Here is a 27172-nt window from a genome sequence, read left to right as displayed (position 1 = left end):
TAAGTAATATCTACCTATTCTCCTTGTTGAATTTCTTAAGAAATATTTTCATTATGTTTCATAAACATACACACACATACATGCACACACATACATATTTCAGTACTTGAAGTTTTGGTGTTTTTTTAAAATTTTTCAGTTGGCTAAGTCTGTTTTCTGGTAGAATTTTCCTGGAGGATATGTAAATTAAAAACTTTCCAAGTCCAAACTTATCTGAGAATTATTGTCATTCACCTCCGAGTAAATATTTTAATTAAATATCAAGTTCTTATATCCTATTTTCCTATGTATTTACTAGTGACAGTGACACAATGTCAGCTTGCATATATTCTATTCTATATTGCATATAAAAAAGGAGGGTTGCCAATTTAGTACATTTCTGCTTTGTGTGTAGTTATTGTCCCCTCCTGTATGCTTGTAAAAATTATTTCTTTTTATCTTTGGAATTAAAAAAAAGTCAAGAGTGTATGTCTACATGTAGATTCACATTATTTTTGTGTAATACTTTGTATAGGACTTGGGCTCCATCTGACAATTAAATAAGCTTCTTTTTTTAAAGATTTTATTTTTTATTTATTTTTAGAGAGGGAAGGGAGGGAGAAAGAAAGAGAGAGAGAGAGAAACATCAATGTGCGATTGCTGGGGGTCATGGCCTGCAACCCAGGCATGTACCCTGACTGGGAATCGATAATAAGCTTCTTCGGCTTAAGAATTTTTTATTTCCTTTATTATTACTTTTTCTTGATTGTTCATTATATTCTTGAACTTATCCAACAAGTCTTTCATATTCTATTATAATTTTAATCTCTATTATTGTCTTTGAATTCTTAAAGAATGTTTTACTATAGTCTTGTAATTCATCAATTTGTCTTTTTTTTTTTCAGTATTCAACTTACTGTTCATGGCTTTCGGGGCATTTTTTTCTATTGTGGTAAAATATACATATCATAAAGCTTTTACTATTTTAACTTTTTAAGCATGCAATTCAGTGGCATTGAGTTGTGCAACCATTACCACTCTCCATCTCCAGAACTTATCCATCATCCCAAACTGAAACTACCCCCCAACTTCTGGCAACTTTTGTTCTACTTTTTATGTTTATGGATTGCCTACTCTAGATTTTTCATGTAAGTTGAGTCATGTAATATTTGTCCTTTTGTTTCTGGTTCATTTTATTTAGTGTGTTTTCAAGGTTCATCTAAGTTGTAGCATGTATTAGAATTTCATTTCTTTTTAAGGCAGAATAATATTCCATTGTATGTATATATCACATTATGATGGTTGTTTATTCATTCACCTGTTTGATTTTTGTTTTTGAGGAATTAACATACTGTTTTTCACAGTGGCTGTACCATTTCACATTTCTACCTATAATCCATAAGGATTTCAATATCTCCACATCTTTTCTGACACTTGTTACTTTGGGGACTTTTTTTTATAATACCCATCCTAATGGGCATGAAATGGTATTTTATTGTGATTTTGATTTGTATTTCATTAGTAATTAATGATGTTGAATACCTCTTCATGTGCTCATTGGCACATTTGTATATCTTCTTTGGAAAAATGTCTATTCAAGTCTTTTGCCCATTTTTTAATTGGGTTGTTTTTTTTTATTATTGTTGTTGAGTCTAAGTGTTCTTCATATATTCTAGATATTAATCCATTATCTAATATATTATTTGCAAATACTTTTTCTTATTCTGTGGGTTACCTTTGCATTCTGTTTACAGTGTCCTTTGATGCACAAAAGTTTTAAATTTTGGTGGAGTTCAATTTATCTATATCTTTCTTCCCTTCTCTTCCCTTCCCTTTTCTTTCTTTTTAGAAATAGGGATAGAGAGAGAGAAAGAAAGGGAGAGAAACATTGATCAGTTGCTTCTTATATACATGCACCCAACCTGGGACCAGGCCTGCAACCCAGACACATGCTCTGCTGGGAATTAAACCTCTAAATTTTTCTTTTGTTCCCTATACTTGATGTCATATCCCAAGAAATCACTGCCAAATCCAGTGTCACTGAACTTTTTCCCTGTGCTTTTTATCTAAGGGTTTTAAAGTTTTATCTCTTACATTTAGGTTCTAAATACATTTTGAGTTAATTTTTGTACATGTTTTAAAATAAGATTCCAACTTTATGCTGTTGCAAATGAATAACCAGTTTTCCCAGCACCATTGTTGAAAAGTTGTCTTTTCCCCATTGGATGGTTGACACTCTTGCCAAAATTAACTGACCAGATATGCCAAGTTTTACTTCTGAGTTCTCTATTCCATTGGTCTATGTTTCAGTCCTTAATGCCGGTACCACATGGTTTTGATTACTGTGGCTTTGTAGTAAGTTTTGAAGTGAGAAAGTGTGAGTCTTTCAACTCTTTTTCTTTATCAAGATTGTTTTGGCTATTTGGAGTCCCCTTGGGATTCCATATGAATTTTAGGATAAGTTTTTCTATTTCTGCAAAAAAAAAATGGCATTGGAATTTTGATAAGGATTACATTGAATCTATAGATCGCTTTGGGTGGTATTGTCATCTTAACAGCATTAAGTCTTCTGATCCATGAACATAAGCCATCTTTCAATTTATTCATGCCTTTAACTTCTTTCATCACTATTTTATATTTTTCAGTGTCATTTCATTTTTTAAGTAACAAATAATGTCTTTCAGACCTATGAATATTTTCCTGATTCTGAATCTTTCCTTTCCTATGTGTGTGTGTGCGTTTAAGTGTGACACTTACTCTGCTGTTGTGTCAGAGATGGAATAGCTTATCACAAGTATGGATTAGAATTGTTTTCTGTTTCTTATTTGAGTTTGTTTGAAGTGGAAATTTTCTCACATTCTTCAAACTGGTCCTCTTCTTTCCAACTTCTGAGACATTTCCTTAATATAGTGACTCAAAAGAGAGACAGCTAAGTTTTTCAATACTGGGTTTTGGAGTAAGTTCTGTCTGACATCATGTAAATCTTTGTTGAAAATGTTAGGATCCCATGTTAAAGAGGATAGGACAATTTAGATAGACATAATATAGTTTCTTCTTGGAAAGGCTGAAGACCCAATAGTATATCCAAGGTAGGGAAGAAACAAGCAAAGGAAGATGGTTGGGTGTAGAATCTATCACTGTTAGGTCACTGTGTTAAGAACCATCCTACCACCAATCACAGGTTTTTCTTCTCATGGTTTGGAATTCCAGGCTGCTAGCCCCCCCCCCCCCCCACCATGATGTTAGCGGCTCTGGTTTGTGCAGGAATTCTTCCAAGGATTGGCATGCTTACCTATTTTCCAGCAGTGAAAAACACTTCCCCCTGCTATATTGGTTTAGCTGCTTCTATATCATTTTGGAAACAAAAGGAGGAGCTCAAATGTGTAGCCTAAATCACCACCTTCACCTGAAAATTTTACCTTTCTTCAAAACTTTGCAAAATTATAAAACAAAGCATAACAAAACAAGTCAAAAAGTTATTATGCCTTATCGAACCGACTGGCCTATTTCATTAAGGAAAATCATTCTCAGAGAGATTGAATTATTTGCCCAAATTTATGTAAGTAGTCATTGGCAGTAAAAAAAATTTAAACTCACAAAATTAAAATGTTTAAATCCAATGATTTTTTTTCTACTACATTGCGCAGCTTACCTAATTCACTGCGTGTGAATGCATGCCACTGCCTTTTGCTTCTGATCTGTGGAAACATTCACTATGGACATGTGCAAATGCATAAATGCATATGCATTTGTTTGAGTTTGTTTATACTTTTATTAATGGCTTATTATATACAAATATCCTAGAATATTTTTCTCAACTGTAATGAAAGAAAATGATAATACCTACTCTGTAAGGTTTTTATAGGAACTATATTATTTATTATATGTATTATATAGATGGGGATACTAAGACAGAGAAGGCTGAAAGCCACTCTGCTGTAAAAGTGTAGGAACTTGGATTTGAACTCCAGCATTATGGCCCCAATGTCCAAACCCTCAATCACTGTACTATAGGTTTTCCCACAAATTTACTATTATATATAGTTTTAATTAAAAACCAATCCCATTCACAGTTTACCACCCCAGACCTTCTTCCAGAAAACAGTTCCCTGAAAGCATATGCCTTCTATATATTTTATCTTCATGGTCTTTTAACAACTTCAGCTTGGAAATATTCCTCACAAAGAGGTAAAGAGGTAGCATCAGCATTTCAGAGATGGGGTTAAGAGGTTAAGTGTCTTGCATATTGCTTAAGAAGTTGGAGTGAAAGCCAAGAATGCTTGGCTCAGACTGCTGAGTGGAAACCAGGAGACCACACTTCTGCATCCCTCTCAGTCATCCTCTGGTTTGGTTGGAAGTGTGGTTTTGCCATTAGTGTCACAGGGGAAAATGACATATTCTGAACACACCACTTGATTCCTGGAGCAGAATGATTATAGGCTGTCATTACCAAGAGAAATTTCTAAAAGTCTTTTCTAAATTTAAAACTAAGAGAGAAAAAAGTTTTCAGATCCTTTATGCTTGAAAGAACCTGGATTTGTTTTATTTTGAGATACTATTCATTTTGGTGCAAGAGGATTTTATGACAAAATTAAGAGAAATGGAGCAGAGCTATTCTTTATTCCTTTGTCCTATTGATTGGGAGATAATATCATGGGGTCTGAGTTCATGAGAAACTTCCTTACTTCTCTGTGCCTCTGTGTTTTAATCTGTAAAATGAATATATTGATAATCTCTACATCATAGAACTGTTGGAAGAATTCACAATGCCAGACATACAGTAAGTGTCCTGGTTATTATTATAGTTGTTGTTGGGGTTTTGACAAACAACTAAGGAATTACCCCAAATCCTCCTGGACACACTGCACTCAAGTCATCATGGCAGGTCCAACAGTAAATCAAAGAGTGAGACCCCAGATCTTCCTGGCCTACCTCTTCTGAAGTGCTCAGCATTTGGCTCTTCTCTCTCTATACAGAGGCATAAGGTAGAAAATGCAGCTGCATCATGAGACTACATAGAAGTTAGTGCTTCCTTTGATGGTTCTAGAGAGACCTCTTCTGAACAGGAGCACCCAGGCAAAGTCTCAAGAAGAAATTGTCTGAGGGCTTCTCATACTGAGTCTCAATGATGATAAAAAGAGCTACCTTGAAGCAATTCAGCAGGTCTGGGACCAAACTGATTTATGAGAGTAGTGATGTGGTCCAGTGCTTCTCACACTCTTCCTCGGGAGCACCCCTGTTAGTAGGAGAAAGTAAAAGTGAACCTCCAGGGCCCTAGGGTATAATTTGAAGTGGTGTATTGAAAGCAAGAAAATTCTTCAACACCCTTTTCGTCTTAAAAATGCATGTGCATTTGTGTTCTATTCCATAATGTTCTATATTATATAAAAACCATGTTGAGTTCTTTCTCAATTTTTGGAGTACAATTTATGCCCCAGAAAATAGACAAATAAATAAGCAAACGAATGAGTGAATAAAAATAAATAAATAAATAAACAACATATATTGTGTATGTATCCTGTGTCTCTGTACATGGTACACGGTCCTATACCTAGTTTGGATACTGCAGATGGAAGAGACACAATACAGACTCTGTACCAGGACCAGTGTGGGTTCCAGTCTGGGCTCCACCCAGCACGTGCACATCACCGCACACCTCTGAGTCTACTTTCTCCTATGCACAACAAATATAGTCATGCCCACCATATGGTGTTGTTGGGAGGCTTTTGTGAATTAATGCATAAAAAGTGCCCAGCGGAGACCCTGGCACAGCACAGAGACTCAGGAAATGTTACTACCCTTCCTCACCTACTATCCCTCATGTGGAAAATACATTTAAAGGGTAAAAACTGACAGAGCAGCATTCAGAAACATTCTTGTCAGAATGAAGCCAGCAAGACAAACTTCAGAAGTAGTCAACAGAACCAAAAAATCATAGGTAGAGTTCTTATATCTGAACCTAGGCAGCCAAAACCAAGAGATGTTCTATGACTCCACTATTAGTCAACTCAGGAAGCTCCACAATGGAAGCACCTTGCCTTCCATCACCTAACTTGGCCAGAGTGGGGACTTGAACCTTAGATTTAGCACTGCCTCCCTGTGAACTATAAGTTCAGCCTTTGCTACTCACCCTCAACAATTTTTTAAAAAATATTAAGTATTTGAGTGTAACAAAAGTGTACAAAAGGTAATGAATAGTCATTATCCACCACAAGGCTAATGAAATAAAATGTTACAGGTATTGGCATGTCCTGTGTATACTCCCCTTTTTCCTCATCAGAGATAATCACTATCCTGAGTTGGGGGTTTATCATTTTAATAGATGTTGTATATTTTTATACACCCATGACCAATATATTATATTTTTCGTGTTAAATTTTATAATGAATGGTCATATTGTATTTTTCTTGAATTTGTTTTTTATGCTTAGCATTATGTTTCTGAGACTTTTTCTATGTAGGTACAGACAGCTATGTTTGATTCATTTAAACTGATGTGTACTTTTCTATTGCGCCAGGTTTTTTATTACAATAATGTTCGTCATGTACTTAATTGTTCTCCTGCTCATAGACAGTTAATTTATTTCTAATTTTGTTTGCTGTTCCAAAGTTTCAATGAACATTCTTATATCTGTCTCCCAAGGCAGGGGGGTCAGAAACAAGAATTTCTTTGTGATATACAACTAGGGATTGAGTTGCTAGGTCTTACAATATGTGAATATGTAACTTCACAGGACACGATTTAATTATTCTCCAAAGGGGCTGCACCAATTTACACTCCCACCAGTGACTTATACAAGTTCTCAATGCCCTAAGCTCTCCTAATGTCTGGTATGATCCCCCCCCACTCTTCTTGAACAGACTGTGTCCAAATATGACTTATGGGTTGAATTATCTGGTATAGACCTAGTGTACACCTACCTACTCCCACCTGCTCTAATGGGTGATAGGGAAGTCCTTTGGAGAGAACTGCAAGCTCTGCCAGCCCATACTAAAATGGTACCAAAACGAATCTCCTACCCTGAGGTTGTCTACTTTCAACTTCCATCCAAGCGGGTAGGCTCCACAATCTCTGTTGCACAGGGCTTGGCAGAGTGCCACTCTGTCCTATGCCCCTGCAAACTCTCATTGTGGTCAGCAGTACTGAGCTCAGCTATATCCACCTGAACATTTTAGATGCCACTGGCACCAGGAGAGACTCAGTCCCTATTGAACTAAGAAGAGCATGAAACTGAAGGTTATTATGGAAGGAAGTTATATATTTGGGCAACTCTGAATATACAGCCCACTGTCTACCACGCTCATCTCCTGAAAAATATGGTTCAACTGGGAAAAAAGGGTTAGTGATAGGAAATATCTTACAGGGATTTGTTTCAAAAGCCAAATGGTGCCATAGGAAATGCATGGTAAAAAAACAAACAAAAAAAAACTGCACAAATGAGTAACCAACTGAAACAGAGTAGCAAAAAGAGAAGTTTGGGCAAATTCATCACATTGCCCTCTGACTGAATCATCACTCCTGTTCTTTATGCCAGCTTAGGCTACAGCCTTTGGAAATTAGTTGATGGGCTCCCCTTAGCGAATTTCAGTTACCAGTCTGCACTTGACCCCACGTCACATTGTGAACTACTCCTGTTTGCCAAGTGTGGCCTCTCCACTTCCCAACTGATGTCCAGGTTTTGTTTCTACTCAGTCTTTGCCCCCCACCCCCCACCCCCCAAAAATCTGATGTACCATTCTGAGCTGGAAGGGAGCTGGTAGATCTTACAGTTCCATACCTTCATTTTACATTTGAGAAATCTAAAGTTGAAATGCCTAGGAAGTGACAGAACTAAGATTAAATTCGAAGTCTGTCTTCCTTCAAAGTCCAGGCACCTTTGAAAGGCACTGAAGTCTCAAAAAGAATGAGCTTACCTTAAGACTGCCAAGTGTCGGAATGGAGGCAGGTCTGACTGAGTCCTAAGTCGTTCCAAATTTCAGAGTGGTTGAAGAGAAGAACAAGCCTACACAGAAATACAAGAAAGAACAACTGATGAGGCAGTTGGAACAAATATCCTGTAATGAAAATCCTGAAAAGAGGGCATTTTACATTGAGGGAAAGGTTAACAGCATCTTTTGCTCCAAGATGAAGCCAGAAAAGTGACCAATGTATTGTCAATCAGGAGATCACTGGGGACTTGGACAAAAGCAGTTTCAGCAGAATTATAGAGATAAGAGGCAGAGCAAAATGGGTTAAAAGGTGAGAAATTCCAATTTTTAGATGAGGGGTAGAGACATTTTTGGCCCATTGTCTAACAAAAAGCACCCCCAAACCAAGAAAATGTGAAACAAATCCACAAAGCCCATTATTGAGGAAACTAAGAAATAATTAAACCATAAAACCACTATATATGAGAACAGAAAGAAGAGTGGCAAATGATGTAAGCAGTGTGGAGAAAAGTCAAATATAACCTTGCAGAAGAAGTTACTGGAGAGGTACAAGCCTTGAAGCCTTGCAGAACCCTGGAAAGCTCAAACCCTGGAACTGTCAGGTACTGTAAAAGCCAAGGAAGGGCTACGGGATGAAAACTGGAATATTGTTTAAAAGTTTATCTGAAGAAGCTATTCAACCTTCAGAAACCACCCACCTCCACTACATTCTGAAAGTGACCCTTTCTCTAGCTCCACCAGAGAAAAGTCTATTCTCTGGCAAAATTAAACAAGAGTAGTTTCCCAGTCAGACACCAGGCATGGGAGATTATGGAGACATCTGCAAAGCAAATGTTGCTGCTTTCAGCTCTCCCCTTGTCCTTCCACAATTAACACCCAAGGAAAGAGTTTGAAAACTATTTCTCTGTAGAAACAAATATCTCAGAGAGGGAAAGAAGTTACATATGCTCATATTTGAGGGTCCTCGACAAAACAGAGGATCCTCAACAAAAGAGGCTGTTGACAAAAGCTGGTCATCCACCAATGGGCATGCCCCAGGGCTTCTAACAAGCCATGTAGTGTTGCCCATTCACTATGAATATAGCCAAAGATCACTCCATGTTTTTCAAGTACTTTTTCAAGAAGTTGTGAATAGGAGTGCAAATAAATTGGTCAATAGCTGGAGGGAATTGTGGGGTCACAGAAGATTAGTTTTTTTCAGATTAGAGATACTTGAGTGTATTTATATGCCGGTAGTCAGCCAGTAGTAGTTTTCTTCCTGATTTGAGACATATGTGGAGTTGCAAACATTTAGAAAAAGACTTTATATTTTGCCTGCTTCTGGTTAGGATGTGCAAACCTTCATTTCCATGGTCAACCAGAAAGGCCCAGACAAAATAGGATTCATATGTTTCTGTGGAGCTAGTGAACACACAGGAAGCACTGATGAACTGAATTAGAGGGAAACAAGCCCTTTAGAGCTGAGCAGAGATCTGCAGAAGCTTCCACGCTTGGGGTGGATGCCTAGTCTCAGTGAGAGCAATTGGAAAAGTAGGTCAGCTATGAACCAAGACTATGCAGGGAGAAGGAACTCCAGCTGAACCTTAGGCAAAGTTGAATGCCAGGGAGATGGATTATCTGAAAGAGCCCCACATGAAAAAAGAAATTTATCAGCCTGACACCTCGGCTACTGCCTCTCCCACACCTCTTTTCTGCATTGTTCCAAGAAAGTAGCCCTGGAGAAGTTGCTGAAAAGTAGAGAGAAATTGCATAATCTTGTGGATTCTTGCATTGCTCGGAATCTGGAGTTCTACCAGGGTAAAATTTAAACATCAAGCAAAAATATATGAAGCTGCACCTAGCTGCCTCCCAGGTCAAATACTAAAAAGACCACAAAGACTGGAAAGGGCAAAAGACTGGGAGTTGGATTAACAAGAGGGAACATACTCTAATTAAAGCTGTGGCCCAGCCCAAGATCAACGTAATTCAAGGAGAATCTAAATAAGCAGTCCCTCACTGATAAAAAGCTTACACTCTGCAGTAAGTAAGCAAAACAAATCAATATCATACCTAGGTCTCCACTGCTTTTTTCCTACATAATGTCTGAAAGACACACTGGAGATTATAAGACGTGGGAGCCTGGCTGGCATAGCTCAGTGGATTGAGCACAGGCTGTGAACAAAAGTGTCGCAGGTTCGATTCCCAGTCAGGGTACATGCTTGGGTTGCAGGACATGATCCCCAGCAACTGCACACTGATGTTTCTCTCTCTCTTTCTCCCTCCCTTCCCTCTCTAAAAAAAAATAAATAAATACAATCTTTAAAAAAAAAGACATGGGAAAAGGCAGGATAACGTGACCCATAATCAAGAAAACATGGCAATGGGAGCAAACCACAGATGACTTAATTATTGGAAGTAGCAGACAGAGACTTTAAAGCAACTATTATAAACATTTTAAAGAATTTACAGAAATAGGTGAATATAATGTAGGAAGACATGCGAAATCAGAAAAACACTTAAAGAACCCAGTGAAAACCATGGAACTGAAAAATACAATATCTGTAGAAAAGGGATTATTGAACTTCAAAACAAGTTAATATAAGTTATCTAAACTGAAAGAGAGAAAAGGAAAAGATTGGGAAGTGTGGAGAATGAGCCAGGTCTATAATTTGTGGGTTAAAATCAAGTAGTCAAATGTATGTGTCATTGGAACATCAAATATGGTATTCTACACACAGATCCAAGAAGCTTAAAGAATCTCAAGCAGGACAAATACAATGAAAGTATCACCTAAGTGTATTGCGTCAAATTTCTGAAAACCAGAATAAAGAGATAGTCTTAAAATCAGTCAGAGGAGAAGGAGAAAAGACAGACTACAAATAGGAGAACCACAACAAATATCACTTATTTTTCATCAGGAAAAAAAAAAACATGCAATCCAGAAGACAAAAGATTAATATCTTTAGAAAGTAAAGTCAAATTTGAAAGTTATATTCAGCGAAAATATCCTTAAAACTGAAGGCAAGATTAAAATATTTTCAGAGGGGAAAAATACTTAAAAAAGTCATCACCAACAAATCTACACTACCAAATAATAATTACTAAAGGAATTCATGCTGTTGGAAAATGATACCAGGTATAAACTAGACCTATAAAAAGAGAAAGGTAACAAATGATAAATATTTTTTAATTTCATAAAATGACAATAACACCACTATAAGGTTTATTACGTACATAGAAATAAAATATATGAACAAAAAGGATGAAAGGGGATTATGTAGAAGTATCATGTTAAAGTTTTTTTCCATTATATGAGAAGTGTTACAGTATTAACTTATGGTAGCCTATGATAGAATAAGGATGACTATTGCAATCTATAAAAGAACTGTTAAAATAGAACCAAAGAGAAGATGTTACTATAGATCGTACAGCTATTAAAAGAAGATAAAGGCTTGGCTGGTGTGGCTCAGTGGATTGAGTACCAGCCTGCAAACCAAAAGTTCACTCATTCAATTCCCAGTCATGGCACATGCCTGGGTTGCAGGCCAGGTCCCCAGTAGGGGGCGCATGAGAAGCAAATGCACATTGATGTTTTTTCCCTCTTCCTCCCTTTCTCTCTCTCTGGAAATAAATAAATAACATCTTTATAAAAAAATAAAAGAAGATAAAGGGATATTATGAATAACTATGGAAATAAATCCAACAATTACAAAGAAAATAAGTAATTCTCTTTGCATGTTACTGTACATCAATTATATCTTACTTAAAAATATATAGAAAATGATCATTGGTTCAATATATACATACATGTCATTAATCACATTGGCCTCTTCATGGGTAAAAGTCCCAAAGACACTGTAACATACATACATTGTAAACAAATGATTACGTTTGGTTGTGGAATATCAGGGATCCAAAAATAGCAGCGAAATGTCTTTAATTAATCTTATGTTTTTCTGTTTTGTTTCACTCCATGTTTTGATAGTTAACACTAGAGTCATAAGGTCATCTGGAAATGTGAATGCAGCATTAGTGGTGATAGTGCTGCGTGTTCACTATATAAGTTGAGGCTGCTGCAAAAGCAAAAACGGCAGGGCATTTGAGCAAAGTCCAATTCCACAGACCCTCTTTTATTAGAGGCAAGAGGTCAACAATGCAAAGCTGCTGTTATTTGAGGGTGCTGGGGGTGGAAGCTGTTTTGCAGCAGGAACATCACTGGGGTACTTGGGACAAATGCTTTTTGAAGAGCTTCTTGATGTGTTTATGTGTGTTCCTCTTTTCATGTTTTCATCAACAAATATCAAAACATCATAGCACAGCTGGAATTCCAAAAAATAATCTTCACGAAGTGTAGAAAAATTCCCAGGGCCAACAAAAAGTCCAGCAGACACTGTCCCACTTCGCCCCACCCCCTATCCCTACAAATCAGAGCAGTGCTGGGTGCAGGATGCATGCATGCTCAGTAAACAGTTGTAGAAATGAATGATTGGATTGATGAATGTGCCCTAACCAGGACCATTCATTTAACAACATATCACCTACTGTAGGCCCATAATTAAGTGCTGCAGGGGTTGCAAAAGGAACACAAGACATGTGGCCTGAGAACCCTTAACTTCTAAGTAAGAACACTGGCAGACATGTGAAACCACCAAGGAAAACAGGAGACTCTTTAATAGCAGCCTGTCTTTGTAGGATTCCCGGCCTCTCATTTCCCAGGAAGATAACATTTCATTTGGTAATAACCAAGTCCTCAGAGAGGTTCTTATCAACCCCTTTAACAGAGCTCTCTCCCAATTTTCTTCCATTTCTAAGAGAGCATAAAAAGACCCTTATTAATAGTTGTATTGTCCCAGAATTAAAATGACCCACCACTCCCATGAAACCATCTGTTTTGTTTGCTTTGATGTTGTGGGTGCGTAAAGAAGGGGCAAGGAGTGGGGAGGTGGGGCTCTAAGTCATTTGCTCTTTAGAGAAGTAAGGGTGGTATCTGGGAGGGTGTGATCACTGCTTGGGGCTGGTGAGTTTATATCTTGCCACACACAAAGCATCAAGGATAAGGACAGTTTGCAAAACAGCCTTTGCTTATAGTGGTACCAAAAAAAAAATAGAAAACTCAAGAAAATACTTGTAAAGAAAAGGAAATAGGCTTAGGGAAAACACCCCAGTTCCCAGACTTTATTTGGCAGGGAAAGAAAACACTGAAGCCAAGGAACCTTTCCCATTCCCCAGATATGCCTTTTTTAACCCTCTTTTTAAAGCTTCGGCCTTAACGCAATATTCCAATTTTAGTATTACCAATATGTCCCAGACCTCACTAGTCCATGACCTAACAGTAAGACTGCATTTACTTTTTTTTCACATTTACTTTTGATGTCCAGTCCACTCCCCGTCAATTGTCAGAAATCAGCTTCCTCCTGGATAGTGTTTCCCAGACATTCTGAAGTAGTTCATGGTACCACTTCTGTGTGGTCAAGGGCAAACCTTGATTTTCCTATCCCAGCCTCACCTCCATGCCACCTCGTCACTGCCATTTCCCTCATGAAACTGCCGGCCTGCAGGACAAAGCTACCCCCTGCCAGATGATGGCCCGTGCCCCCTCTGCCCCCCAGGGGAGATCTTGTTGGTGGACACTGTTCTCATTGTTCTCCTTCCTTCTAGTGCACAGATATGTGCTTTTTTTCATTACCAACCAACAGAGTTGAAATCAAACTCTAACTTTTGATGGGATTTATTGAAATATTGGAGTAATGTAAAGGCATACAACATAGAGAATGATGTGTAACTGCCACATGGGCACAGACCTAAGGTCAGTTACCAGGTCATTTCCTGCCTGGCCTCCCTCCACATGGCCAAATGAAGCTAATCGCTGGCCAAGGCTGACCTCTTCTTAGTATGATTAACAGTGGAGACATCTGTTCCCTCCTCTCACCTCCTCAGTGTATTTGTTGAGCGTCCAGAATGGTCCAGGTACTGGAGTAGACACAGAAGATTCAGACACAGGAGATATAGTGGAGACTGAAACAGACATGGCCCAGATCTCAATGGGTTTAAAGTCTGGAAGTAGGAAAAAAATAAAAGCTAAACAAATAATTACATAATGAAATGTTGTAAAAACTTCCCAAGTGCTATGAAGCAAAGGTTGTGGGTACCATGAGGAAATCTAACTGAGGGAGCTAATTTGAATTGGGGAAGGCAAATGAGGCTACTTTGAGCATAATAGACATGTAAGTTGGGACTGAAGGCTGGGTAATAATTTTCCCAATTAAGAGCTAGGCAAAGAATCTCCACAGTCCCCCAACAGCAGTGATGGCAGATGGGAAGGGTCTGTTGGAGAAGGAGCTCAGGAAAACCACTGGGGCTCAAGTGAACAGGGTGGAGGCAGAGTGGTGCCAGATGGGGCTGTCAGGGAGGCACCAGAAGACCAGGTCAAGGAATCCCCAGTGTAATTGACTGCTGTTGAATGGTTTTGAGCAGGGGAGTGAATGAAATGTTTTGACCAATATTTTAAGAACCTTCTGACAGCCATGTGGAGAATGAATGGAAGAGGGGCAAAAGGTGGTCAAACGGTAGTGAGTGACTTGCCCAGTGGTCTAAGCCAGAGGTGATGGTGGCTCAGACTATGGCGTTGGCAGAAGAGATGAAGTCAGAGCTTAGAGTATAACTAATGGAATTTGATGATAGATTATGTAAGGGAGAGAGGAGAGCCAAGGTAGGATCAAGGAAGGCTTCTAGTTTTTGACTTGGGCAACTGGGCATGTGGTCTGGTATCTGGGCACTGGTAAGAAAATCAAACAATAATCTGTACATTTCCCAAAGTCTGAAGTAACTGGCCTTCACTACTCCACCTGAGAAGTATAAGTAGCCCAGGCCAAGGGCAGGCTCAGGTGAACTCCTCTTCAGTTTGTCTTTTAAACGCTCCAACAGCCTGGTGATCCAACCTCACCCATGGTTACCCCATTATATCAGTTTTAACAAAAGGTTAGTTTTACATTAGACTTCCTCCCAAAGCAATTGCCAGAACAGACCAGTAATAAACATCATTCATTCAAAAGAGAAACAGCCTATCGCAGTGATTCAAATGTTCAAATCCCACCTCTGTCACTTAGTAGTTAAGCAGCTTTAAGAACGTCCTTAGCCTCTATGTGTCTGTTTCCTTCTCTGTGAAATGGAAATAATAGTGTTGTCCATTAAAAAGAGCTGTTATAAGGCATAAGTGAATTAATTGTGTGTGGTATATTTCAAACAGAGCTTGGAACACTTAAATACTCAGATGGTGTTAGAAATTGCTATTGCTCTCCACTAACTCAAGTGTTAACCAAAAACTTCCCACTCCTCCAGCACTGTTGTATGCTGGGAGGCTGCTTAGCAGAGCAGAAAGTCTTTCTGAGTTAGTGTTGAATTCAAGTCTCATTTTCTGCCTAACCTCTCTGACCCATTGTTTCACCTATAACATGAGGGCAATATTACCCAACTTAAGTGGTTATTGTGAGGACGAAAACAAATCTCTGTGCAGGGCCTTGTACACAGTAGATGCTTAATAAATGTTAGGTTTCTTTCTCTACTCAAAAGAAGCTTCCCTTTCCAACTTAAATAGTGCAACTCAAACTTTTCATAGACTTACAGTTTATGAATAAGGTGAAGGTTTTTCAGAAATTACACTTTCTTTCCCTCTGGGCACAGTATGGGGCCATTTAAAAGACAGGAACACATCTTACATCCCAGAGAGAACGGTCCACAAAGATTCCATTTGATCCCCAGACCATTCATGTTTCCCACTCTCAGTCGGACCCTTTCCTAATGCCATAACCCACTTCCTCTTCCTGCCCCAAGGCCACCTTGAGCAACCAGAGTAAGAAAACACAGGCATCAGCCCACAGAAAACACCCTTGGTTGTCCTGGAAAGCACAGACTGCCTAGACTTTTGTTTTCAAAGCTGACTACACCGTTTCCTTTGGCACAACTGTGTGGGTGGCAGAGCTCACACGGAGGCCTGCCCCTCCCACCTGCCGTCCTTGTGGTGGCCTTGCCCAGGCTGGTCAGTGCTTGCCTCTTTCTGCTTCAGAGAGCCATTTGCATCACGATATAAGGTGCCTGAGTCGCTGCCGAGTTTCCCTCAGGAGCAGTTGCATTTTAAGGCCCTTTTTTTAATGTAGAATGAAAATTTCATCCTGTTAATGAAATGGAAGTCTTTCGTGAGCAGATGGAGATTTCTGAAGGAGGGTCCTTCCCCTCTTTCCCTGAAATCTGTCTCATCCTACACTATGGCTCACCCTAAACGGATAATGTACTACAAAGATTCTCCCTCGGATAGGCTTTTGGGGGACCACTGGGGCAATATAGACTATCCCTGGAGATAAGAAAAAATGAAAAAATGAACGTCTATGACTATTAACAGCACATTAAAAAATGCTCCAGTATGATTAATGGGGTGTTTTTGGATTTCAGAGAACAAATTCGACAAGGCCTTGAAGAGCTCCAGAAGGTCCTGCCAGGAGGAGACACTTACATGCATGAAGGATTTGAAAGGGTAATTTTAAAACAATTTTCAACTCTGAACGTAAAGTGAGACATGCAAACATCAGTATAAGGATGGCTGATGAGATACGGTACATGCTTTAAGGGAACCGCACAACACCCAGTGGCAAAAGAGTAAAACAAATTTCCCGTAAACTTGTATGCTGATAACACTCTCCAGAAGAACTAAAGAAATCTCTCCACTCCTTCCCTGACCCAGACAAGAGATTTGCCTGCGAATGCTTGGCTGACACTCAGGAGTCATGCCTCATGGACAGATATCTTCTCCATTCCCAAGGTCGCCTGTTCTACAGGTTGCTTCAGAATTCTGAGACAGAATTTCAAAGACTTCAATCTTAAGGAAAACAAGTCCCCGTCTATGAGATTCATACTCACAAATATGTTACAAGTCAGGGCAACTTTAGATGGATGTCACCCATTGATATCTGCCTGAAGCCTGGGTGGGTTACAGGAAAAATCAAGGCTGAGCCGTGGCTGCAGGTCCAGCCCGGAGCCCACTGCCTAGTGTGGTGTTTGGAGCAGCAAGCAGTGGCTGTGTGTCTAATGGCTCCTTCATGTGTTTTTCAGGCCAGCGAGCAGATTTATTATGAAAATAGTCAAGGTGAGACTATATTATGAATTATTTAACTTTTTTCTGTTTGTTTCTGGAAAAGTGCCTCAGTAAGTTCATGTTTTAAAAGACATCTTTGATATTGCCTATAATCCTTGGACACATGCTTGGTCCTGAAGGAGGAATGCATAGAAAAGTGACAAGTACCAGGTCCGATTCTCCCATCCTGTTGATGTCAAGAAACGTGGCGTGAAAGCAACTAGCTCCCATTATGGGCTACAGTCTGCAATGCCTGTAAACAATTTTGCACTGAATTTGTTAAATTAGGATATACTCAGATGGGTTAGTAAAGTCTTGGATTTTTATGCTAAATTTAATTTTCTTATCCTTTTCTGGTCTCTAAGCCCCTTCATTACTGTGATTGTATATATTAAGAGTGAGATGCCAGTTTGGTTTAAGATTTCTTTCATTTAAATGAAAAAGTGTGAAAAAAGTGTACTTAGTAGAATGCCTAGCACGTGGAACTAATATTTATTATTATCTTAGCTATTATTACTGTTACTATAGCATCTTTTTTAGATAACATTTCTTTATCTGAGGCAAATCTTTTAAAGGATTTAATATTGCACTGGGGATTTTCCTTCCAGGACTATAGAGGTGTCCACTTCTGATTTCGCTCCAAAGTACAACAAATAAAATAGATCCAGTATCAACTTCACAACATGTTAGTATGTATCAGCCACCAGCAATGTTACTAGAAGTCTAAAAATCACTGGAAGAATTCTATCAGGTTTTGCCAACTGCTATAATTTGGCCAGCTTGTCAATTATGGGGATGAGTACTCTCTGCCCACCTCTTCAAGGCATGGTGCATGTGCTCAGCTACAGCCTGTGAGAAGGGCCCCTGGACAGCTGAGGTGGCAGAGTGTGTTCAGGCCTCGCTGACCATCACATGGTCTGTTCCTAGAAATAGAAGAAATCTGATGCTGGAGCTACTCCAAGCAATCAGTCCAGGAACCATTTCACCAGGTTTTGGCCAACTTTTGGCCAACACCCTAGAGTCTATCTCCGCATTCTTCTTCATGCTGGAATTGCTGCCAGTCCCGAGAAAAAAGTTGTTGATTCTTACAATAATGGCCTGGGATGGTGGAGCTTATAAGAGGTGGACTCTTGGGGCTGAGAGAGGGTTTCCCTCGGTGCGGCAGGAAGTACTGATGGGTCTGTGTTATGTTGCACAGGATACAGGACAGCCAGCGTCATCATCGCTCTGACTGATGGAGAACTCCATGAAGATCTCTTTTTCTATTCAGAGAGAGAGGTAAGCGACCGTCTGGCCTGTGTCTGTCCAAAAAGACATGAAAGGTGCTTCTTCCTTCTGAAACAGTCTGTGATCTTTGTACTTGGCCAAAATGATTGTTGTTCTTCATAGGAAACCCTGGATAAAATAGTGTCTTATATGTAAAATAATAATAAAATTTATATTTTACAGTGAACCTTCATAGGAGGTGTGGGGGCTGGATGGAGGTGCACAAAGGTGGGAGGGGGATTGGGGGACTTCTGTAATAGTGTCAACAATAAAAAAATGAATCTTCATGTCTTATACATGGTAGATATTTTTCCCCTTTCAAACTATTTCTATGTTTGGGGGGCGAATAAAAATATCTACCATGCCTTTATTAAATGCAGTATATTGATGTAACAGTTTTGAAATACTATATGTCATTTTTAAGCAAAAACATTTTTTTCTGAATTTTCCCACATATTTTCTACTAAAAGCAGGAAGGGAAAGAATTTCTTAAAATATGTAAGAGCAAATGTTGGCAGAATATATTAATCATTGAGATTCTCTCCCTAAGAACCAAAGTTGAACATTAATTGGTGGCAAAGTAAATTGTAATCTCTCCCTCAATATTTCTTTTTTCTTTTACTTTGTGTTCTCATAAAATACCCCTGAAAGCAAATGAAAGAATTGTCTCTAAATGAAACTTTCAGTTTGTATAAAGAGATTCAGAAAAAAAATGGTTTATTCAAAAATTAAAAAGTAGTATTTATATTTAGGAAATCTTTTCCATTCAAGTTTTAGATGTCGGAGCTATATGTATAAATGGCCCAAAGAAACCATTTAACCATGAGAATGAATTAAAGACTTATCCAGGCCAAGTTAGAAAGAAACACAATGAAGAAAAAGGCAGGGAGGGAGAGAGATTCTGGTCTCTTGGGGAAGAGTTAATCAGAGCATTACACTTACCTCAAACTCTTGACTACTATTTAATTTCAGCTTAGCTTCCTCAGCAAGCAAGAAGTATGTATCCATTCATTTATCCACTCAGTGTTAACTGAGAACTTGGCATGTGCTAGGCACTTTGTTGGACACTAGGGACACAGAGGGTCAGTAAGACACAGTCGCTGCCCTCCTGGGCCTTACTATGCAATAATGGTCAGGTTGTTGGAGCCTCTGCTGACCAAGGGCAGGAGCAAATTATGTAGGTGAACACATTACTCCCCCCCACCCCGTGACTAACTAAGACAAAGGATAATTCACAATGGGAAATACGCAAGTAAATATGACAGGCACTCCCTGAGCATTTGGTAAGTAATTTCTATACTCTAAGGTTAAAACTATGTAATGGGAATGTGAAATGGCTCATCTGGGTGCCAAACATCAGTCAAATACAGTAAAATCCCTAATATGGAAATAACTGAATATAAAATAAATGATAGTTGTCGGATGCTTAAAATAGGGTTTGGTAGAAAATAGGGGTTAGTAGAAAAGAATTTTAGGTATGGCACATACAACCTTGGGAAAGTGTGCAGGGTGCCAATGCCAACAGAAAGAGGGTTTCTGAAGAAGAAAGATAAGACTCAAGATATATAAAGAAAAGGAACCTTTCCATTTTGGATAATTCTATATGAAGCACAACTGGAGAAAAAATGTCACAGAAGTTGGTGGAGATAAGGCTGGGGCTAGACTGTGTCTAAAAGTTTGTTTTATCCTGAAGCCTCAAGAAATATTTCTAAAATGAAGGAAAAAAGATAAATGTTCCTATCTCTTCTAAAATTCAGTGTTAGTCACAAGTAGGTTTGAGTACTAATGGGGGGGGGTGGAAAAGAACACAATTCAAATTAATGTGCACATATTGAGTGCCTACTATATGTTTACTATCAATTATTTATTAAGTACCTACTGTATATACCAAAGATTTCCAATTCTTGTTTTCTATTTTGAAACATAGAAGAACTTGGAAATCAGTTATCAAAGCTTTTCATAAATCAAATATTAAAATCAAGCCAAAACCTGGATGTTATTTTTTATGTTGCCTTCTCAATACTTAATTGTAGAAAAGGTCATGGGTTCACCTACTCAAGTATGGACCATAATTCCCATACCATTAAGCCAGTGTATTCTATGGCAGTAAAAAATGGCTTTATTCACAAAGGGTACTGACAGTTATGAGTATCTGCATTGTCCTAAACCTTGCATGAGGAACTCTGCATTTAATATCTGTTTAATCCCCATAACACTTTACAAAGCAAAGCTAAGTGTCAAATCCAGGTATATCGACTTCCAAAGGCCATGACCTTTCCATTATGCCATGCTACCATCACAGAGGAAGAAAAAGTATGCCAATAAAAATTCATCAGAGAAATAGAAAAGATAAATATTTCCCCAGAATATTTAACATGACTTACACTTGCCTACAGTTTCCCTTTCCTCTCTTTGTCTTTCAAAGACCATTTCTGCAGCTCTCAACACTTCCATTGGACTAATTACCTTTTATGTCTATTATGCATTACAGTAGACATTCACTGGAGCTCTTTGGGGACAGGGATTTACCTTCTCCATTGTGGTACCTGGTACATAGTAGGTGCTCAGTAAATACCTGATCATTGCAGTTGGTCTGGCTATTCCAAAAGGAGTGTGTTTGCCACTGCTTCTGTCTCTAAATGTCTTCTCTTTCATTGCATCAGGCTAACAGATCCCGAGACCTTGGTGCAATTGTTTACTGTGTTGGCGTGAAGGACTTCAATGAAACACAGGTATGATTATGCGATTTCCTTTGTTTGGGGGGTATAAAGCTTGTGAATAACTCAGCACAGAGGGTGCATCAGCAACATACATACCCGCTAAGCAAATGTACGAAATGTAAGGAATGCTAAGCAGGAAGGGAATTACTGGATGGGTAAGGGCTGTGAAGCCATTTGCTGATGCACTTGGGGGCCCTTAACACAGACCATCCAGGCAGCATCTTTCCTGATAGATGCAAAACTGCGAGGTGTCTGGACAGCTCTGAATTAACTTGGAAAATTTGTTGATTGTTTTTTCCTTTTTAATGTGATGTATCTTATTTTTTCATTTAAATGGAGAACATCCCTTTCTCCCATTAAATATGTGTATGCTTTTCAATACAACAATATGGTACATTTTCAATACAAAAAAAGGGTAATAATTGGAAAGTGGGCAAAAAAGTATTTGTAAGTATATATAAGTAAACTGTGAAAATTTCCTAACAACCTAAATGAATGTTACTCAGTGTAGTTTGTAATTTCTTTTTGTTTTAATAACATGGGACAGTGCTCACAATATGTTGTTAAGTGAATAACATTGGATTACAGAACACTGGGAATAGTATGAGTCCACTTTTTAAATAGATATGTATATATATGTGTAAACAGATTTTCTATAACTATGAAAGACTATATATATATCAAATTAACAATAATAGAAATGTGATAGATGGAAGGGTGGATGGATAGATGAATACATGGATTATGAGTAACTTTTTAAAAATGTATTCTAACAATTCTGGGTTTTCTGAAATTTCCCAATGACTGTGTTACTTTTGCAATCAGTAAGAGTCCTGGCATTGCTCTGACTCTGGTAGTCACAGAAATGTCAGAGGTTTGGGGTTAGAAAACTCACAGGGCATCTTCTCCTTCCTCCAGCCTTCTGCTTCATAAAGCAGGAGCAGCCACACCACCTGAGGATCCTTTCCTCGCTGAGTGGGTTGGGTGAAGATAAGGGTCCCCATTCATTGCCTTACCCAACACCAAAGCCTGAATTTATTTTTAAAGTAGTTCTGAGAGGCAACTTGAGTTTGTTAGGTTCAAATATAGTTCCCAACAGAAATTTGGGTGAATGGGAGAAAAATGAGCCAATGGCCTGCCCCCAAGTCCATAAATACGTGAACCCAGGCCAAATGTTCATCTAGCTGAGCAATCTTACCTCTGCTCCCAAGGAAAAAAAGCATTAGAATAAATGTAGACGCTGGAGCCAACCCTCCAGGCTCGCTCCAGATAGCCTGCTGGTAAGCTCGTTATTGCTGAGGGCTTCTGAGCCAAGTCAAAGCCTCAAGTTCCCTGGGTCCTAAAAGTAGGTGGAGTCCCCTGAACCCATTGGCTTTCCTCAGTTCTCTACATCCAAGCATGACACATCTATGTGTGTTTGTGTGTTTGTTCTCAGCTGGCCCGGATTGCAGATAGTAAGGACCATGTATTTCCTGTAAATGACGGCTTTCAGGCTCTGCAAGGCATCATCCACTCCGTGAGTAGAGCCCCTCCTTTGAGACTGGATGCTCGGGCACTTTCTGCCCTGATCTGCTATAAATACTGCAATTCCATCTTTCTGAGGCTGGTGTATTCCTGCTTAAGAGAACATTCCTCTGTATATCTTCATGTTCATCATATCCCACTTCTGCCTCCTGCCTTTCACACCTGTTTCTTTTTCCTTCTCCTGTGCCAATTCTACCCTACAAGGGAAAATGAAAAAGTGAAGGGCACCCTGCTCTGGCAGCCAGCCAAACTTCAGGCAGTCCCCAGTTCTTAGGATGGAAAGGCTGTGGCTGATGGTGTACACTTGACAGACTTCAGCTTCCCCAAGCCTGACTGCATGCAAGCTGCCCTCAGAGAATTTTCAGGTTCAACTGGCATCACTTGGCCATTGGGGGCACTTTCAACCAGTGGTCCTCCACTTTGCTGCTACTGAAGTCACCTAGAGCAGGAGTTTGTAAGATCCTCCCAGGTAATTTTAATGTAATCCCTGCTTAAGACCTATAGTCCTCAAGTATTAGGGCTGCAGTGTTCTTCAGGGTTTGCACAATCACCAGCCCTCCTTTCCATCCCTGGTTTTTTACCACCCTTTTCCTGTCAGCGAGCAGGACACTGGGGCTTCCAGGGTCTTTCTTTTCCACCTTCCATACACAGGCTACCTGGTGTATTGGATGATGCTGGTCTTTAAAGCCTCAGCCAGAGGTCAGTGTGTGTGTGTTGCACCTGTAATAAAGTCCAGAGACACTGCAGCTTCTGCCTTTACGTTCTAGGACCAGGAAGACAGCCAGTGATTTCTCCACTTGGAGCTCACCAGGCTTACCTAAACCTGAGATTTAGGATGCAAATCCAGAGCTCTGAGGATCACTGTCTTCTTAAAATGTCAAGGGTAGTCTTGGCACAGAGTGTACCAGCCAGTTCCCCCAGACTGATACTAGGAAACTTCCAACATGAATGTGCCTTCATGCTCCCCGCCCTCCCTCCAAGGTTTGCTAGGAACACCAGCAGAGTGGGAAGTAAGAACTTTGGAGCTGGTCAGCCCAGAGTTTAAATGCTGGCCCAGCAAGTTACCATTATTAGATTCTGAGATGAATTATTTCACTTATTTTCTTATTTGTATAAAGGTTCAGTGATAAGACTTCTATCATAGACTTGTTTAAGGATTCAAGAGATAACACTGGTGAAAATACTTAACATCTTTCCAGACACACAAGACAACTATGTACTCAAGGCATATGAATTATTTCCTCTGCCACGTCCCTTCACCATCATATGAGAGACATTAATGTCAGATTCCCCCAATCCTCTAAATTTTCTTGAACATATATAGAAATCACCTGGGAATCTTGTTTATAATACTCATTCCCAAGTTCTATTCTCAAGGGCTTCTTTAGTAGTCAGTATGGGATGGGGCCTAGGAATCTGCATCTTTAAAATCTGTACTTTTAAATAAATGCCCCAGGTGCACTTTCAGAATATTGGTGTATGTGATTTCAGTTTTCGGGTGTATGACAGATAATCATATCTCTTGCTGGGAATACCTGTCTTATTCATGTACATATGACAGTCATCTTTTTCAAGATGTGTTTGCCAGGAACAGAAACTCACTCAAACTCCCTTAACCAGAAAGTGGAAATAATCAACAGGATAAAGAAGCATCAGTCCCAATTACGGTCCCCCAGGTGAGGGCCCCCTGCTGTAAATGACTCCTGGGGTCAGTGGGGCGTACTTAACAACATAACAACAAGAACTTCAATAACCATATAAAACAAAACCCAAATGGTGCAAGACATGATTAACAGCAGGACTGCAGCCTGCTCATGAATCTTTTGGAAGCTCGGAGGTGGACGATTCTGGGCTAGAGTCTTCATGAGAAAGTGGGGCAGACTTGAGCCTTGAACCACCAAGGAGGGATGATGGGCAGCACCAGAGAAGAGATGACATGACCTCAGCCCGGAGCAAAGCATATTCCAAGGACAATAAATACACCTGCCTGTCTGGTGGGCGAGTTTGGGTAAAAGAACTGGGAGTAGTGGGAAATAAGCTGAGACATTGGGTTGGAACCAGATTGACAGGAGCCCTGGAGAGGCTTTAACTTCAACTTAGTGGGTGTAATCACTGAAACATTTTGAATGTCTAACAAGTGATATTTAAGTAGAGAATCCAAGGGCAGTGTGTATTTAGAAGGGAGAGGAGACCCAGAGGCGGGAGCTTAGTACTGAGGCTACTGCAGACGTCCTGCCTGCAGAGGGCTGGATTCTGAACAGGGGTGTGTGCCTACCTCCTTCAAGAGTGGGTTCCTCCTCAAATAATTTGAATCTTTTTTATCTGCGGAAATCACTGTTGTTCTTAAATATTTCAACCTTAGCAATTCACCCAAGATTAACTTGATCCTGGGTGTTTATAAAGCTCTGCTTACCCCCTAATGGAAATAACTCCAAAGAAGTTTAAGAAGTTTTAGCAAAAATATCTCCCCAAATGAGAAAAATCATCATAATTTGAGACTCCAAACTTTCAGATGAATGATAACATTCTTAGGAGCTTTTATCTGGGGGTTATGCTGGTGGTTTCAATCCTTCCAGTACTTGAAACCTGTATTTGTGGTGGTTGTTAATTTGTTCACTTGGACAGAGAAACAGGGACCAGCGCAGCAGGGCTCATCTTTCTCAAGTCAGACAGAAATAATTATGGCCTGAAAGCTGACTATGTTTAAGGAGTAGGTTCATTTCTCCTTCTGGATACTGAAAAGAAAACTCTCATGTTCCCCCCATCTGAAGCATCTAATGCAGCTTGTTCCCATGGATGTTGTTTTGTGGCTGATCATTTTCTCATAATAAAGTAGGACTGGGCTTAATTATCCAAAATAAGAGTGTAGGGCGGCTTTCAATAAGCTCAAATGGTTTATAAAGTTCTCTGCCCGTAATGACTTTATTTTTAGGATGCAGGGGCTAATATTTATTTACTCATGAAGTACTCATTGAAAAGCTTTTATGGTGGACTCTGGCCATACAATTACAACAAGTAAAGCAGACAGAGAGACTCTGCCCTGGTGGAGTTTATCATCTAGTGGAAGGGACACATAAAAACAAGTAAGTGAATGTATATAATTAAAATTGTGATATATGGTATAAAAGAAGTAACATATCATAGTACCAAGATTATGAGTGAAGGGGTTGACAAAGAGTGTGGGCTCTTTTGAAGAGAAGATCTGAAGGAGGAAATGGAGCTGTTCATTGGAAGAGTGTGGACAGAATAGTCCCAGCTGAGCAGAGCCCGAGGAGGGTATAGGATGTAAGAAGGGCAATACTTAAGGTGGAGGATGGCCGAAGATGAAGTGAAGAAGCAAGCAGAGGCTAAATCACAAGGAGCCTTGAAGGCCAGGGTGTTTTACTGTGGGGACAGTGGGAACCTGTAGCCAGACACAAAGTCTGACAATAGGACAATCATGCTTGAAATCAAGATTCTCAGGGAATCTAGAGATCGTGACACTTTATCCATATCCCCTTTAGTGATGAATAAATATACGCTGAGGATCAATAATAATTAGACCCATAAAAAAGAAGAAAAATCAATATGATTTATTGAGCATCTTCTGTGCACCAACTCGTCTGCTAGGCACTTCAAAAACCCCTCTCTGAGGAAGGACTCATTATCCCCATTTTACAGGTGAGGAAACTGAGGTGCAGGAGGGTTGGAAAAACTGCCCCAAGTCTGCCTGTTTATATGGTGGAGGGGGGAATTTGAACCTGCACCTGGCTGCAGAGATCCTGCCCTTTCTACAATACTCAGCAGTGAATGTCTGAGGAAATGGAAAATCACCACTCAGTCCTCGGTTCGGCAAGTCCCTGGATTCTCTGCTTCCTCAATCTAACTCCTGTGTTTAATCTTTTCACTGTTCCTCAGCCCTCTCTAGTTTAAGGAAGAAGTCCTCATGTGTCAGACTTGTATAATGTGTTACTTTTCCAAGTGCTCTTACCTGTTTTCCATTTCAGTTTCCCAATGGTGTGACATAGGGAAAAGATAGAAAGAAATTAACAGCTGGAGATAACAGATCTTGGGGCCACACATTTTTCTTTTATAAACCGTTTAGTACCATCCCATTTAAAAGTCATAACAGCCCAGTGAAGGAAGTATTCTTATTCCCAATTTCACAGGTAATAGGACTGAAGCTCAGATAGCCCACTCAAGAGCCCACAGCTAGATGGGGAGTACAGGGTTTGAACCCAGCTCCATGACTCACTTTCTTAGGAAGGTAAAAATAAAAATACCACCAGTGAGTTCTCATGTGCTAGACACCATGGAAATCATTGCACATAGTCATCAACTTCTCATGACCATGACTTAATGTAGATATTGTTACTCCTTTTACAGAGCAGGTACTCTACATACAGAGATTAGCTAACCTGTCCAAGGTCACACGTCAGTTGGGCTGTGTGATCCAGACTAGACCCAGGTCTGTCTCCAATGGCCATGAGGGGAATGACCAGTGTTCTACTGAATAATGTGTCTAGGCCAGGAAGTAGCTCCGTGGCAGAGAGGGAGACACTGACAACCAAATTGTGAAATGGCCTGAAAGAGCTCACCCAGTTCCAGGAGAAGCAAGACCAGACCCATGTGGTGTGACCTGAGTATACTGCGGATGGGCAGGAGAGTTCTTT

General features: G+C 39.6%; 1 protein-coding gene across 1 annotated transcript in view; it reads left to right on the top strand.

Moving 5' to 3' along the window:
• Positions 1-27172, top strand: part of ANTXR1 (ANTXR cell adhesion molecule 1) — a 230344-nt gene that overhangs the window by 43863 nt on the left and 159309 nt on the right. The window contains exons 4-8 of the mRNA XM_028514747.2: positions 16332-16413; positions 16989-17022; positions 18209-18288; positions 20940-21008; positions 22432-22512. Coding sequence (XP_028370548.1) covers positions 16332-16413; positions 16989-17022; positions 18209-18288; positions 20940-21008; positions 22432-22512 — 346 coding nt within the window. The remainder of the gene's footprint in view (positions 1-16331; positions 16414-16988; positions 17023-18208; positions 18289-20939; positions 21009-22431; positions 22513-27172) is intronic.

This window comes from Phyllostomus discolor, chromosome 6 (genome assembly GCF_004126475.2).
Source record: "Phyllostomus discolor isolate MPI-MPIP mPhyDis1 chromosome 6, mPhyDis1.pri.v3, whole genome shotgun sequence".
NCBI classification, from domain to species: Eukaryota; Metazoa; Chordata; class Mammalia; order Chiroptera; family Phyllostomidae; genus Phyllostomus; species Phyllostomus discolor.
This window is presented reverse-complemented; position numbering and strand designations above follow the sequence as displayed.